Source organism: Amblyomma americanum, chromosome 1 (assembly GCF_052857255.1).
Source record: "Amblyomma americanum isolate KBUSLIRL-KWMA chromosome 1, ASM5285725v1, whole genome shotgun sequence".
Classification (NCBI taxonomy): domain Eukaryota; kingdom Metazoa; phylum Arthropoda; class Arachnida; order Ixodida; family Ixodidae; genus Amblyomma; species Amblyomma americanum.
The window spans coordinates 528,226,218-528,240,145 of NC_135497.1; the positions used below are offsets into that span (position 1 = coordinate 528,226,218).

At 45.4% G+C, this 13,928-nt stretch overlaps 1 protein-coding gene across 1 annotated transcript; it reads left to right on the forward strand.

The window, feature by feature from the left end:
- The first annotated feature begins 948 nt into the window (after positions 1-948).
- On the forward strand, positions 949-9,676 carry LOC144116257 (uncharacterized). Its single transcript, XM_077650973.1, has 3 exons — positions 949-1,683; positions 1,765-1,950; positions 4,125-9,676. Exons 1-3 carry the CDS (start codon positions 1,441-1,443, stop codon positions 4,371-4,373), a joined length of 678 nt encoding a protein of 225 aa, XP_077507099.1. The 5' UTR covers positions 949-1,440; the 3' UTR covers positions 4,374-9,676.
- Positions 9,677-13,928: the final 4,252 nt, after the last annotated feature.

The following is a 13,928-nucleotide window of genomic DNA, read 5'->3' on the forward strand; positions in this document are numbered from 1 at the left end:
GTGCAGCAATTAAGCAGTTAGCATGCTTGCAAGAGTAGCCACTCTGTTATGAAATGTTGAGTGTGAGAAATTTGCCGATGTTCAGCGCATTGTACCCACGTACCTTGATGCTGTCGCTGGTAAACTACGCACTCGCATTGGACCTCGACAGGTCGTTGCCCCCCCACATACAAAATCGCGAAATCTGCAGGGTGCAGGCTGATGCGCACGACATCGTAGCCACCAAAGCTGAATCTGCACGTCTCCACCCTCGCGGCCTACAGAGCGCTGGGCATCTTCCCGGACTCGCTCGAGACGCTCCTGTGGCCGCAAGGCAGTGCGCGCACCCGCGAGCGAACCTTGGTGAGCCTGTGTGTATTTCTCGAACAGGCGGGCTTGACGTCCCGCCTGTTCTGCGCCAGGTAGTACAGTGCTGTGACTGAACGCTTCGTGTGTGCTACCTCGGACGCTCTAACAGCTGGGCGCCCCACACCAGCTGTTGTGTGCAAAGTGCGGCGCGCGTGTGACCATTGACTGCCGAGTTTCCCGTCATCAGCACACGCGCGCCGCGAAGACAACTGACTTTTTGACTCTTTGTGTAAATAATGTATGTAGTATATTTATTTTGCATTTATAGTGTTCACTTTTAATGTTTTTATGCAGTGTATATTTATTTTATGTAGTGTACTATTTACCTCCCCCCATGTCTTTCTTCTGTCCCCTCACCTCTTTTATTTCATTTCTCCCACCTGCCTGCTATCCTTTCTTTCCGCTGCCCCAGCTCAGGTGCCGCCGCACGTGATGGCAGATGCCGGGGCAAGCAAAAATCTTTTACCTTCCTTTTATGTGTTTTTAAATAAACCACTACTACTACTACGTCTCCACCGACGGGAAACACCGCAGACGGCACCTGCACAATCGCTTCAGTTGGATGTCGCTGACACGTGCCCCGCGCAACGCCGCTGCAAATCGGCATTAAGAAACGCTGGAAGCGACAGCTGGCATAGCGAGATGAAAAGAACCGACAATTTGGTCGCACGGTCGCAGTTCGCGGAGTTAACTCGCCTGAAAGGAAAGCGAGATGACCAGGTACTTTTTGACCCGTAAATATCGCAACCTAGAGATTTCTGAAACGCCTAAAATGCTTAGAGGCCATAAGGCGCTAGGTTCCTGCGCTTGAGGGCTGGTGTCCCTATCGGTTCCTGCTCCATTTAGACGCGCCCCTTCACACTTTCCCATTCTAGCCATCCTAGTTCACCCCATCCCAGTCCGCGTCCGAATAAATACCGAGCTGAACCGAACTCCAAACCGTCCCTATGCTGTCTCTAGCTGAACCAAACTTGACGCTGTTTGTTCTCTGTAGTCTTAGATGTCCCCAACCATTGTATGTGACTGCGAGGTGCGCTTTTTTCCACGTTTTCTACGCGCGCGAACTTCAGTTGCCGCCAGTGACGATCCGTCATGGCGTTACGAGGCGTGCTCGTTGGCGATAGTCAGCTAAAGCGTTTGTGCAGGTCTCGTCTGCGGTTGCGTCCGTCGGTCGAGACCTGCACATTCAGCTTCAGCGGCTACGATGCCGTGCGCCTTGCAAGCGCTGTGCGGCGCATTAACCTGCTGCGCGCAGACTTCTGTGTTGTGTACGAGGGAGGCAACTGCATCTCTAGGCCAAACACAAGTCCGCAGGAGATTTGCGACAACATCAAGGTATGTACTACGTGGTGGTGCAACGCGTCGAACTTCTGCCGATTTCAGTAATGAGTTCTGAACTATCATTTCGCATCCTAGGCCCTCGTCCTGCAGCTGCTACGCGACATGGCCCCTGTGGTCCTCGTGGGGAAGGTGCTGCCACGCTGGTTTATTACGGCGGACGCCGAGGTGAGCCGTACCTGGTTGAACCGCCGTCACCTGCTCAACCGCAAGCTGACGGCTACGCTTAAGCGGATGCCGTCTGTGTTCATCCTGAACCCGGGCGTGAGTACCGACATGCTTGTCTTGTTGTACGCCTTTGGGGTGAACAGTGCACAAAAAGGCGAGTAGAATACCAGATGAACATAGAGCTGGTGTGCAACAACATTTATTCTTAGTACAGGAAATCTCCGTTCGTGGCGAAACAAAAAACAAACAGTTTAGGAAAAGTTGTTTGTAACTGCCGGCCTCTTCTGATAACAGAGAAAGTGAGCATACATTGACATAGTCTTTGCCCCCTGCTGCTGTCATCTCAGCTTCCATATTTTGCTGTATCAGTTGCACTTTATATTTTTTAGAGCAAAACAGTTGAGAATTGAGGCGTGCGCCCACAGGTACTACAACGCAGTCATCCATTATGGGCAGTTTCCACCTTGTTGGCGTACTTTCTCAACTGTTTGCAAGCATACTAACTGCTTCCTGCATGAGAAATGATTGCATGCAGTATACCACATGTTGTGTGCTCCCTAATCGAACTCTTAGTAAACTCTTGACAACACATAGTGACACGACTACCTGCACTATTCAGTTGCACACATTACAAAATTATGAAAAGCACATTGATTATGTATTGTTTAGATTTCTTTGAAGAGGTCTTGCCCTGACGAAATAGACAAAAGGTTTCAGTAGCTATGCATGCAGGTGGCATGTGCCAGTTGCCCAACTTATATTCTCATTTGCATTGAAGAAAATGTGCTGGAGCCATCACGTTTTGTGAATGCAGTTTGCTCACAGCTTTAAAAAAAGGCAGAACACACTGATGCTGTAATTTTTTACCTTCACACTCTGCCACACAATCTCAAGAGGTTGGCCGTTGTTAAGTTTGATTTTTCAGCACCTAAAATGCTGGGCAACATACGTAAAATCATAATATCTGTTAACTGAGTGAGTGTTCAGAGGAGTGCAGGGTCTTGTCTCTCACTCACGGCAAGTAGTACGTTCGATAGAGTAGCTGATGTCATTATAAAATTCTCAGTAGGCCTGCCAGCAAGGTTAAAACTGCCCATGAAGGATACATGGCTGCACATTGCAGTACCAGTGGGTGCATATATGTCGGTTTGCAGATTCATTCTGAAAAACATGAAGGTAAATAGGAGCAGAAAACTAAAGAAAATCAGTAGGCTGTACCAAGAGGTGGTGACTGCATCAGTATATGCTCACTGTCATGATGCAGAGCTCACCTAGCTAAGGGGCACATGCAGGCATTAAAGTATTTATCCCAGCATGTCTTCTTGGTGACCTGCCGTCAATATATGTTCAGACATTTTATCTTCACTTTGTTTTGCTCAACTACCACCTATGGAGGTATTATATGAGGGTTGGGGTTACAGATATTTAAGAAAAGATATGAGTACAGGCATTGCGTTTGAAAATGAATTGTCAAGGCTTCAAGAAATGAAAATGGGCATGTGATGCCAGCGACTTCATGGGGAAGGGCATTGCAGTCCACAAATGGTCGGGGGAAAAAAGATCCTGAAAATGTGTGAGCAACAAGCCGAGTTATCTGAAAAGGATGAATAGCGTGGTGAGATATGTGGGTGCGATGCACAACGTAAGGTGCTTGACTGAGTGAACTGCAAAGAATTTTGTGCTCCAAAGAAAGGCTGGTAATGCGGCGTGAAAGTTAGAGGCTTTCAAGGCTGTCCTTCAGAGATAAAACGCTGATGAAATAAGGGTACGGGGCATGATGCACAAAATGGACGGCATAGCTTTGAATTGATTCGAGCACATTTGTTAGGTGTATCTGAGGTGGGTTCCAGATGGGACTGGCGTACTGAGGTTTTGATCTGATGTGTTTTATATGCCAGAAATTTCACGTGTTTGAGTTAATTCTGTTTTAAGCAAGTGCTATGTTTGTGTGGTCTGCTTTGTTTCTGCCTGTTCATGAGTTGTTTACTTCAAAAATATACCAGAAAGTTAAATTTTACTGTAGCTCTATACTGTTGTGATGTCTTAAATGTTTCCCCGCGCTGGTTTCTCACGCTCACCGAGCCGGTAACAAAATGGCGCCAATGTGCTGCTATGTGATATTGCAAATGGTCGAGGTTAATTTGGAACACTCCACTGTAGCAGCCCTCATACCTCAAGTCAGTTTTGGACATTAACCCTAGATACCATACCACGTTTGACGTATTGCCTCAATTTGCCCTATTTCTGAACAAATTCTATTTTATTTTCAGCATCGCTTCTTGGATGCACGTAAATTTCCAAAGAGGCACCTTTTTGGCGCCGATGGATACCATCTGTCGGCTGGTGAAGGAGTGGAGGAGCTGGCGGAGATCCTCGTCAGGAGCCTGGAAAAGGTGTACGGACCAGGCATCCTTGCTCCTTTCTCAAGGGTGCCAACCAGGCACATCATTAATGCGTGCCATCACTGCGGTACAAAGGGCCATGTGAATGGGGACTGCTACGAGTACTGCAGGCCGTAGGACCTGCACTACTATCTGCAGTGCTCATAGCAGTGGGTACTGTAGTGAAAGTGAGACCTATTTCTGATGTGCTTTTGAGCTACATCTGCTCCTTGGAATCTGTTGACATTATCTGGGGTTTTTTGACATGCACTGACACCGCACAGCTTGCAGGCTTTCTTGCATTTATTCTTCATGACTTGCCACCGCTGCGGTTGAAATTAATCTGGAGCTCTCCACTGTTATTTAGTAAGACTTTCTGACAGGCTAGTTGGTACATTTTCATTTCTAGAGGCTGTGCGCTAAAAAAGACGTTCACAGGAAAAAGGAGACAACAGGAAAGAAGCGCCTGTTGCGTCGCTCATAGTCTGTATGACATTCAACCCCGCATGACAAGGATTATTCACATCCACTAATATCGTGCTGGCCTGCTTGGCAAGCTGGAAATCTTTGATGGGAAGAACAATTGGGAAAGTGTGGAATTCTACTTCCCCGCAAGCTATGTCCATGAGAATGGCAAGCTGTTTTATAAACTTGTGGTGCAGCTACGTCTTCGTTGCTTTGGAATAACGGCACCCCACAACTATGTAGTGCTGCACGTTGCCACTAGTCGAATACTTTTCATGCAGCCAAAGCACTTGCAGAACTTTGCAGTGCCCCTTCACCAATGTCGTCGCCTGCAGTACCTGGTTCCATATTTCCCACAAATACAAGCGACCATGTATCATAGAGCTTGCCACTGTTCACAAACTGTCACAAGCAAACTGTTCAGCTCTGAATCGAAGACATTTTATGTATGCTGCAGTTTGCTTTGTGGTTTGCATTGCCAGCAGTAAACTTCGAGGAACTGCCAACAACCGGTATCAGACGAGGTAGCAGGCACCTGTCTTGGGACCCATGGAGCTGAGCAATCATGAATGCATTCATCAACGACAAACACAATGGCAATACCAGCTCATTACAAGGTACAACCCAATTATCTGCTGGTCTGCAATTATGCTTTCACCAAGCTGGGAATTACTGACAGATGTCCAACACATGTGTTGGACAATATGAGTATAGCCACACAGTGGTGATCATCAGTCATCACCTTTCTTACAGTCTGCACAGACCCTGACCTGGCTCTGCATTATGTACAGACTTGGCCAACCCAGGCCTTGTGCTCAATTGAACCGTTGCAGTCACAGCCGTGTGAATGCCCTTTCCAGGCTCCCTTGTTTAGGCTGATCAAGCGTGAAGCTGTTCGTTCAACGAAATAGTAGACATAAACTGCTGCCTCCGCTGCAGCTCTCTAGCCCACCACATCATCTTTGCAAGTGGGGTCTGCCTCCTGCTGCAAAATAAGCCTGGTACGGCACCCTTTTGCAATGCTGTGGTGCACATGTCTTTCATCCAGGCCTGTCATTGACTGACACTGTTTGAATGAAGTGCGGTGGATAGCGTTACCTATTATTCAGATGCCTAATGAGAAAGCATAAGTGCCTCCGACAGTCAGGTGCAACAGCACCACTTCCTTACTCTTTGGCTCCTTGCACTGCATAGCCTTTCAGATGATCTTCAGGGCTGGCAGCTGTGTTGTACAATTTTCTCTCTCAACGTTTAAAGCTACAAAACAGTCGGTACTGGACCCACCTCCAAGAACATGTCTATTCTTATCTTGGTACCCCCGTTGTCCTGAGATTCATAAGAATCTATGTCTGCAAAACTAGGACCACCTTTTAATTGGTGAGCCCAGGATACAAGAATTTCTCGAGGTTGAAATGAATCAAATTCACAAGCATTGCCCCCGTGTTCATTCTGCTGTTGTGCCTTGCATGTCACTGCCTGGGTGGAGGAGGAGGCTGGTATTGCACTTCTGTTTTTATAAGAAGGGAAGGAGGGGTCACTTCAATCATTGTGACATGTTGCGATGTGATGTGTACTGAGTGAACTTGGTGAATGACTGCATGTTTCCAACTGTTGTGTGTGTATTGCAACTGTAGAAACTGCTTCAAGAGTACAAGTGTAAAGTGTGCAGGTGTTACCTTTTATACAAAAATTTTAGCTCTACACATTTCTTGACCCAGTTCCTCCCCTTATGTTTTTTTTTTGTAGTGCAGAAGAGTAGAATACCACGGTACAAGTAATGCTTATGGAATGTCAATATGGGTAGCGTTGGTTGAATGGTCCTACCTGTGCTGTGTACATGGCAATGTTTGTCCATCGAAAAATATGACACTCAGTGTTTATTCTACATGTTGAGTGTGTTTCTGCGACTGCAGTTTCTGAGCTGCTCTGGCTTCTTGGAGAGTGGTATCGCAAACTGGTGCTGAGGAAGGATTTTCTCACATCCAACCATACTTTGCCTATTAGTCAGCCCTGTAACATTCCCACTGCTTCTTCTCATGCGTTTTTGAGTGCGATCTGCATTAGAATGTCATGCAGCCATTTGCTGTGCATTAGAGTTTACACTGACCACGTAGCTCAGATAGGCTCAGAGAGGTGTTCCTAAAAGCCTTGCACCCGGTCACACAAAAGTGTGCTTATGGTGTGGAATGGTAAGCGCTCTGTGTGTGTGCAAGCCTATAAAGCAGAGAGAAGGCTTCAAAGGGGAAACTCAAGACGCGCTTTATGCCTGAGTGAACAACAAACAAAAACAGCACATTACACATACACCAAGATAACACAACAGAAAACACCGCATTCCTATCACACTAATGGTCCTCACGCATAAGCCACAAAGTCGCACTCATACAGTCTTGCTACCAAATGCGGGTGGTTTGTACGCTCTCTCGGACGCGGAGTACGGACATAAACCCAGGTGGTACCTTGTTTTAAGAGACGCCGCTGTTCTATGAGAAGAGTGTTGAGGAGGATCAGGTGAAAGTGTAGCAGCAGCGGCGGCCTTACACAGCAGGAGCAGCACCAACTGCTGAAGATGATGACGCCGAAGTGTAGCCGAATTGAGCTTCCTCCGCGTGCCGGCGTCACGCGTCGTTCGGCTGCACGCCATCATACGTTCTAACACTTCAGCCAGTAAATCAATCATTTCCTTTATCGTGCCAGCCTCATACTGATTGGCACAACAACGAGAGTCGGTGCTGCCACGTCGCCTTAGCTGGATGTCGGCGTTGGAGCATCTTCGTACTGATGACGAGGTCTGGCAGATAGCAACAGCCGCAGGCTAAGCGTCAATCCGGAGGCGTTGACACAGGGCCCGCATTCCGAAGACGGGGTCAGCGTCGTGATCCACAGGTCCGGAGCATCAGCCGGTGGGGACCACGCCAGGTCAGTAGGCCTCGCGATCTAACACCTCCTGCTGCAGTTGATGGCCATGCGCCAACGTCCGCACCTAGAACGTTCCTCCTGTCTACCTCGCCATCCCTCCTTTTATACGTCCTTCTTCTTCTTCACCCCAGGTATATGGCACATACCCACGCGGGGGATTGGCCGAGGGGTAGTTGAATTCATTTTCCTTTACTTCCACCTTTTTTTTCAGTTTCGTCGTCGTCTTCTCCATCTCTTCCAAAAATACGACTGCACTCTCTTCCCTCTTCTCTTTCTTTCAAAGTGCCATGTGGCAATTAACATGCCTTTCCTTACGTCCAGTGTTTACTCATCCCTCTTCTTTTTCGCTCGTGACACACCCTTACATCTGTGGATTTCAAAACTCTATTAGCAATTCAACAGTCCAGTAAGGTTTTTTTGTTGTTGACTTTTGTTGTGCTGCTTTTTATCCTCTTTAAGCTAACTTGTGAGAAATGTGACTATAATTAGCATGAAGCATAACAGATGAGAGCATGGTGTAGTCTCCTTGTCATTCTCATAATTTAATATATTTGCATATTAGCACAGGCTCATTTCAGCTCTGAAATGAATTCCCTTTTAAGTGCCTGACGTTTCCAGTGCCCTTGCAGTCATGCTCCAATTATCATTGTAATGATGCTATGGCAATGACTGTGCTTGTTTTTACATGCCCACATTGTGGCATGTTCTCATTGTAGTCCTTCCCAAATCACATGGTGCCTGTCGATGCAAGCACAGAACGGTCTTGGGCACTGCCCATGCTTTCTGCAGATAGTGTTTGCAAGAGTCCTGGGGACGTATTACAGAACTATCAAATAGCAAAGTTGCCAAAACTTGTCGAAAACAGTCAGTTAGCCTCAATCCTATTGGTCGGTCGTGGCTGGCGGCCATATTGCTTTTTTGCATCATGGGTGGCTGCAGATTGCGTCACGGATGTGGCAGAAGTGATGGCATTGCACACCTAATTACGCAGGTGCAAATTGATTTTTTTTGTGATCGTCTCGAGGCGGTCAATTTGACGGTTGCGTTTGGGACAGAAAATGGCGGCGGTGAACGCGGCGATACAACTGAGGTGGTTGCGCCGGTGCGAGCAACGGCGAAGGAGGGCGCATGAAGACGCGTTTGACCTGCCGGACGAGCTGTTTTAACGCCTTTTTTCGACTGTAGAAGCAGATTGTGGAATGGCTGTACGACGAAGTCTCCGATGAACTGCTAGGTGCGTGTGCGAGCGCGTTATCGGTTCGGCGGCAGGTGCTATGTGCACTGCGGTTAATTGCCACGGGCAGCTTTCAAGCTGCCGTTGGTAGCAAGGCACACATCGGCATCACACAACCGATGGTAAGCGAATGCCAATCTGCTAACTTAGCACGCAGAAGGGGTGGGTTTCCGTGGTCACCTAAGAGCAATAGCTACACATAAGCAACACAGGCTTATGCTGGCAAAGCACTTCATTTTTCCCAGCAAATCGCACTTCGTGGTCGCCTTCTATTTCCTCAAGGGAAAAGAAACAGACGGCCACACATCACATACTGCAACACTTCACCCTTTGGCGTTTTCAAACGTAAGCACCGAACAAGACAAGATTTTTTCATTGATTTCTTACCAATCGCTCCTTGCAAGTTTGCTCGGCAGGCACGTAGCCTTCATTGCCTTCGTTCAAATTTGTCTGTGCACTTAGGTCAACCGCACAGTAGCTTGATTTTTAGATGCCGCGTAAAAAACAATAACATTGGGTGGAATTGGCTGCTTCGGCTGCTTTCGTGCCATGGAGGAAGAACCCCATGTTTCGTACAAAGCGGCTTGTTGACATTTTACCGTTGCGAGTGCATCTCCTCGGCACCAATAGTCACCCTCCAGAAAAATTGAATAACACAACTTCTTGTGCTTTTTGTGTTGCTTAATATGTTCTAACTTTAAACACAATTTTTTTGGCCAAATAAAATATTAATTATTTTTATCACTGTGTATTTCTGAATGCTTTTTACAAAAAAAATTTAGCAGACGGTCTCTCGCCGTGCAAATAAATGCTCTCGGGGTGGCGCCCTGATGTAATTGGCTGATTCCTCGTTGCATCAAGCGGTGACGTCTCATCGTTTCACCAATTTGACGTCACTGTCATTAACTTTTGACAGAATTTATTACAGTTACGTGATACGGCCTCTGCTCTCTAAATCATGTTAATGAGTACACAACGGTTCTTGAGGTCATTGTGACTGAAAGAAGTAAAGTTAAAAATTAGGAGCACATTTAAGCTTTGCCTTAAAGTGACCCTGAAATGATTTCGATGGGTGTATTCTAGAGCAACAATTGTGTAGAGGTGGCCTTTGTGTGTATTCAAGTCAAATTTGAAACCTCTGCATGAACCGTATAATTTAGAAGTAATTGTTAAAAACTGCTGCTCACAGTAGCTCGCAACTGATTAGGGTAATGCACCTCACTGCACATTCCCTATCCCGATGACATGTGGGCAGACTGGGCGAGCTTGAAGGCTGGCGCTTTTGCTCACTGACGTGTGATGTGTGAGGTGTGTCGCTCTAATCAGTTGCGAGCTACAGCGGTGCACTCGGAGCTTTCAAATTTGACTTGAATACCCGCAAAGCCCACCTCTACAGATTAGTTGCAGTAGAAGATGCCCATGGAAATCATTTCAGAGTCCCTTTAAGATAAGATGCGGTAACGAATTTGCCTTCTTTTTAATTTTTTTAATTACTATAACAGTGCATATTCCTAAGACGCCTTACTGCCATAGACCACGTGTTCACTTGGTGCCCCTCTGACACGCTTGAACCAACAACCCTTTGTGGCATGTTTGTTAAGTACCTGCCTGGCACACAAAGGACCTAGGTTCAAACCCCAATGGCAGCGAATTTTTTTTCGTTTACTTCTGGGAATATTTTCGCCAAGTTTGTGAGGCCTTGCTGTCAATCCTAGGTCACAGCAATGGCTTTTTGACCGAACGAGCTGTATACGCTATTGTGTAAAATTGAGTGCGATGTCACTGCACTGCTGTGCGATGGTGTGTGCAGTGTGAAACAGTCATAAGCAAATATTTTGCGGGACTGTAGGACTGTGTGAATGAAGTATGTCACGTTTTGTCACAGGCACCAGATGGAGTCCGGGGCATAGCTTCCATATTGAAAGTGGCGATCACTAGATTAGAACGTGGAGGTTTCTGCCGTGGTTCTGGTCTCAAGCATGGCAGATGCTATGATGTCAGCGCAGTCAATTTGTTGACGGCCCGACGTCATAGGAAATGTATATGTCAAGCTTTCTTAGGTGATTCCTATGTAGCTAGGCCAGTTCTGCAGTTTTGCACAGAATCTGTTTCTGTGCCCGAAAAAAATGTTTCCATTAAACTTGGTGTACATGTGCACCTGTGGTAATAGTTGGCCACATGTGGTCCTGGTTTGTTCCACAAAATCACATGTTCTTTTAGTCGACTGCAGTACGCTAAGAAATGAAAAGCCATTGTGCTGCAGTTAATCGCCATGCATGATAGCAGTCTTGGTACTCATGGGTTGACTATATCGCACTACTTCTGCACTGGTTCTTTCCGCAAAAGTTATGGTTGGAGCAGATACTTGGAAAGATTTGTACTTTCCTGTGACTTCTTATTCAAAGATAAGAAATTTCTCCCTCCGATCAGCAACTTCTTGGATTGCAAAAGCATAAAACAAAACGTAATGGTCCTACACATTTTATGTTTCTGCACTCATAGGAGACAACACAAATGTAGAACCAATTAGTTTTCAATACTTGCACAGCCAAGATTGTTAGACATCGGCATCAGTGCTGTTCAAGTTATGCAAGCCTGACTGAGTTGTCTGTTGTCGAAGTTATAGAGCCAGCATGTGTAGAGAGTCCAACCACTGGTATGTCTAGACACTGCACCTTTGGGTTCAAACAGAAAAAGACCAGTAACAGTATGCCCAATTAATTGTTAAAAATTTGGTTTCCACCAAGAGAAGTCTATCCTTGAGATGTCTGCACTGCTTGCTGGCTATGGAGTATGAGTCCAGTCCAAAAAGAAAACAGTATGAGAACCAGGAGCGTGTGCGGTAGTGTGATTGGCGGCCTGAGTAATGCTGTTGGCCGCTTTCAGATATTAATCTGCTATCTACCTCATTAGAGCAATTACTTTGTCGAGGTTGTTGTTGCACTGCATGTAAGGACACTGACAGCACTTGCAATCGTAACAAACCACTGTCATTGTAAACCATGCACAAATGTCACAAAGAAGTGTTGCAACTTGACTTCCATGGCGGTTCTCTCATCACTGCATTTCTCCTTGTAGTGGATGTCTTTTTTTCAACACAAAAGTTTACTTTTGTGAAGCATTTCTTACTTTCATATTTCGTTCCATGAGTGAACAATTCAGCAGTGAGCGAGAAGCAAGAAATAGTTATGAACTGATAACAACCAGATAAACTGATCAGGAAGGGGAGGCGACTAGACAAAGAAAAACGTTGCACTTGCACATGTGTGGCAACTGTACATGTACATAGTTTGCCTGTTGCTTTGACTCGTTGTTTTTTCCACCCCGAAGATTTTAGAAACTAAGTTGGATTTATCGTTTCGCATCAAGGCCTGATCGCTTGACTCTTGCACTGCTGCATACCCTATGATGATAGCATTTCATTTTGTAAGCACTGCTGTATAAATGAATACTGTGAAATGTGCATTAATTACATGTAAATCAACCACTGGCACTAACAAAGAAGCCAAGATGAACTGCACGTCAGTTGTGACTGCACATATAGATCACCAAAAAAAAAACTGACAGTTCTGTCAGAAGTAGCATTCTCAACAAAAAAGAAAAGGTTCTGAAATTAGCTCCGCAAAAAGTTTACTGAATGTTTAAATACAAACCTCAAGGTTTAGTACCCAAATATAACTGTCTTTGTGCGGAAAGAGAATAGAAGTTAATATTCTTGTGGTTGAGCCGATAGCTTTTCTCAAGTATCAAAGACAGACAGTGCATGAACAGCATTCATAGACTTTTGCTTTTGGCAATCTATGTTATGATCTACATGCTAACATTGTATTCTGCATGCTCCTATTTTTGTGGACAGTTCTGTGATGTTATTGCTATCCTTGATGACCGTGTCAACCTTTAAAATGACTGAAATGCCGCATTTATATGGTGGGATGCTTGGCACATGGCTCGTTACACATCTAATTGGAAATCACTTTTCTTTTTCTATGAGTGCTCGAAGTTGATTTCCCATACACTGTTGTAATACCAGGTTAGCATGACAAGGATCCTTATAACTACATATTTAGATGTGTTTCTCATGCATCTATCCTTGTTTATATTGGCTCAGTTCACAGCCATGATTGCTCCATGACATTGCTTTGAACTGGTGCTTATGATAATGGCAATACTGAAGCAAGTTGAGGTGTGGGCTGCCTTTTGTGTTGCTAGTTGCAGGCTGTCAAACAGGCCACAACGTACAACTGCACATAACCTTGTTGTGCAGGTGGTATACATTACTCCACATGATATAAACGTCTGTGAAACGGTGTCAAGAGCATTACACTATACGAAAAACTTACGCGAATCACCCTCATTAACTTTTCTACCCACACATGATATTGGCCTCATCACTACAGTTACTCCCTCAAGAATTCAAGAATGCCTGAGATATTTCACTGAATGAAGGCAATACAAGACTGCCCACTTTAAGCACTGTTCACAATGGGTACCCAGCACAACAGAATTACACATGACATTCCTGTAGAGCCATTTGAAATTTTTGTCAACACTTTAGCTTGCTTCATTAGCATAACTCTTCAAGCCCACCACTACTACCACTGGAAGCACCCTTATACGTGTCAACTTGAAATTATGTTCAGTGCAGCTTTATGCGCTGAACAAATTTCAAATGATCCTTTTATGCAATCGCTTGCGGCTCTCATTGTAAAGGCTTTCACACTTCTCCATGTTCAGCGAAACTGTTTGTGACCATTTGGCAGCACATATTGATATGTGTGATGATGTGTTTAATTATATTTTGTCTGTACTGCCACATGTTTGGAGTGTGTAGCTGTTCCCCCAGTTCTTGGTTGTATGTGTGCTTTTGTAACAGTTCTAAGTGTTTAATTCAGAAACCGTATGTTGTATTCATTCCTGCTACATTGCTTTTCATTTGTACAATTCGTCATGCAGCACCTGCCAGGTGCAATAAATGAAATCTAACGGGGCGCAACACAAAAATGGTGCAAATGAAAGAAAATCGTTGTTTCATAAACAATTTTTAATGTGCTGAGCCATGCAATGTCTTCAGGACT

What these genes read in the sequence shown, in the direction of transcription:
- LOC144116257 (XM_077650973.1), top strand. Translation starts at nt 1,441, where the DNA reads ATGGCGTTACGAGGCGTGCTCGTTGGCGATAGTCAGCTAAAGCGTTTG. An exon ending in AGATTTGCGACAACATCAAG is followed by an intron (nt 1,684 to 1,764) that starts GTATGTACTACG and finishes TTCGCATCCTAG; the next exon opens with GCCCTCGTCCTGCAGCTGCT. An exon ending in TGTTCATCCTGAACCCGGGC is followed by an intron (nt 1,951 to 4,124) that starts GTGAGTACCGAC and finishes TTTTATTTTCAG; the next exon opens with CATCGCTTCTTGGATGCACG.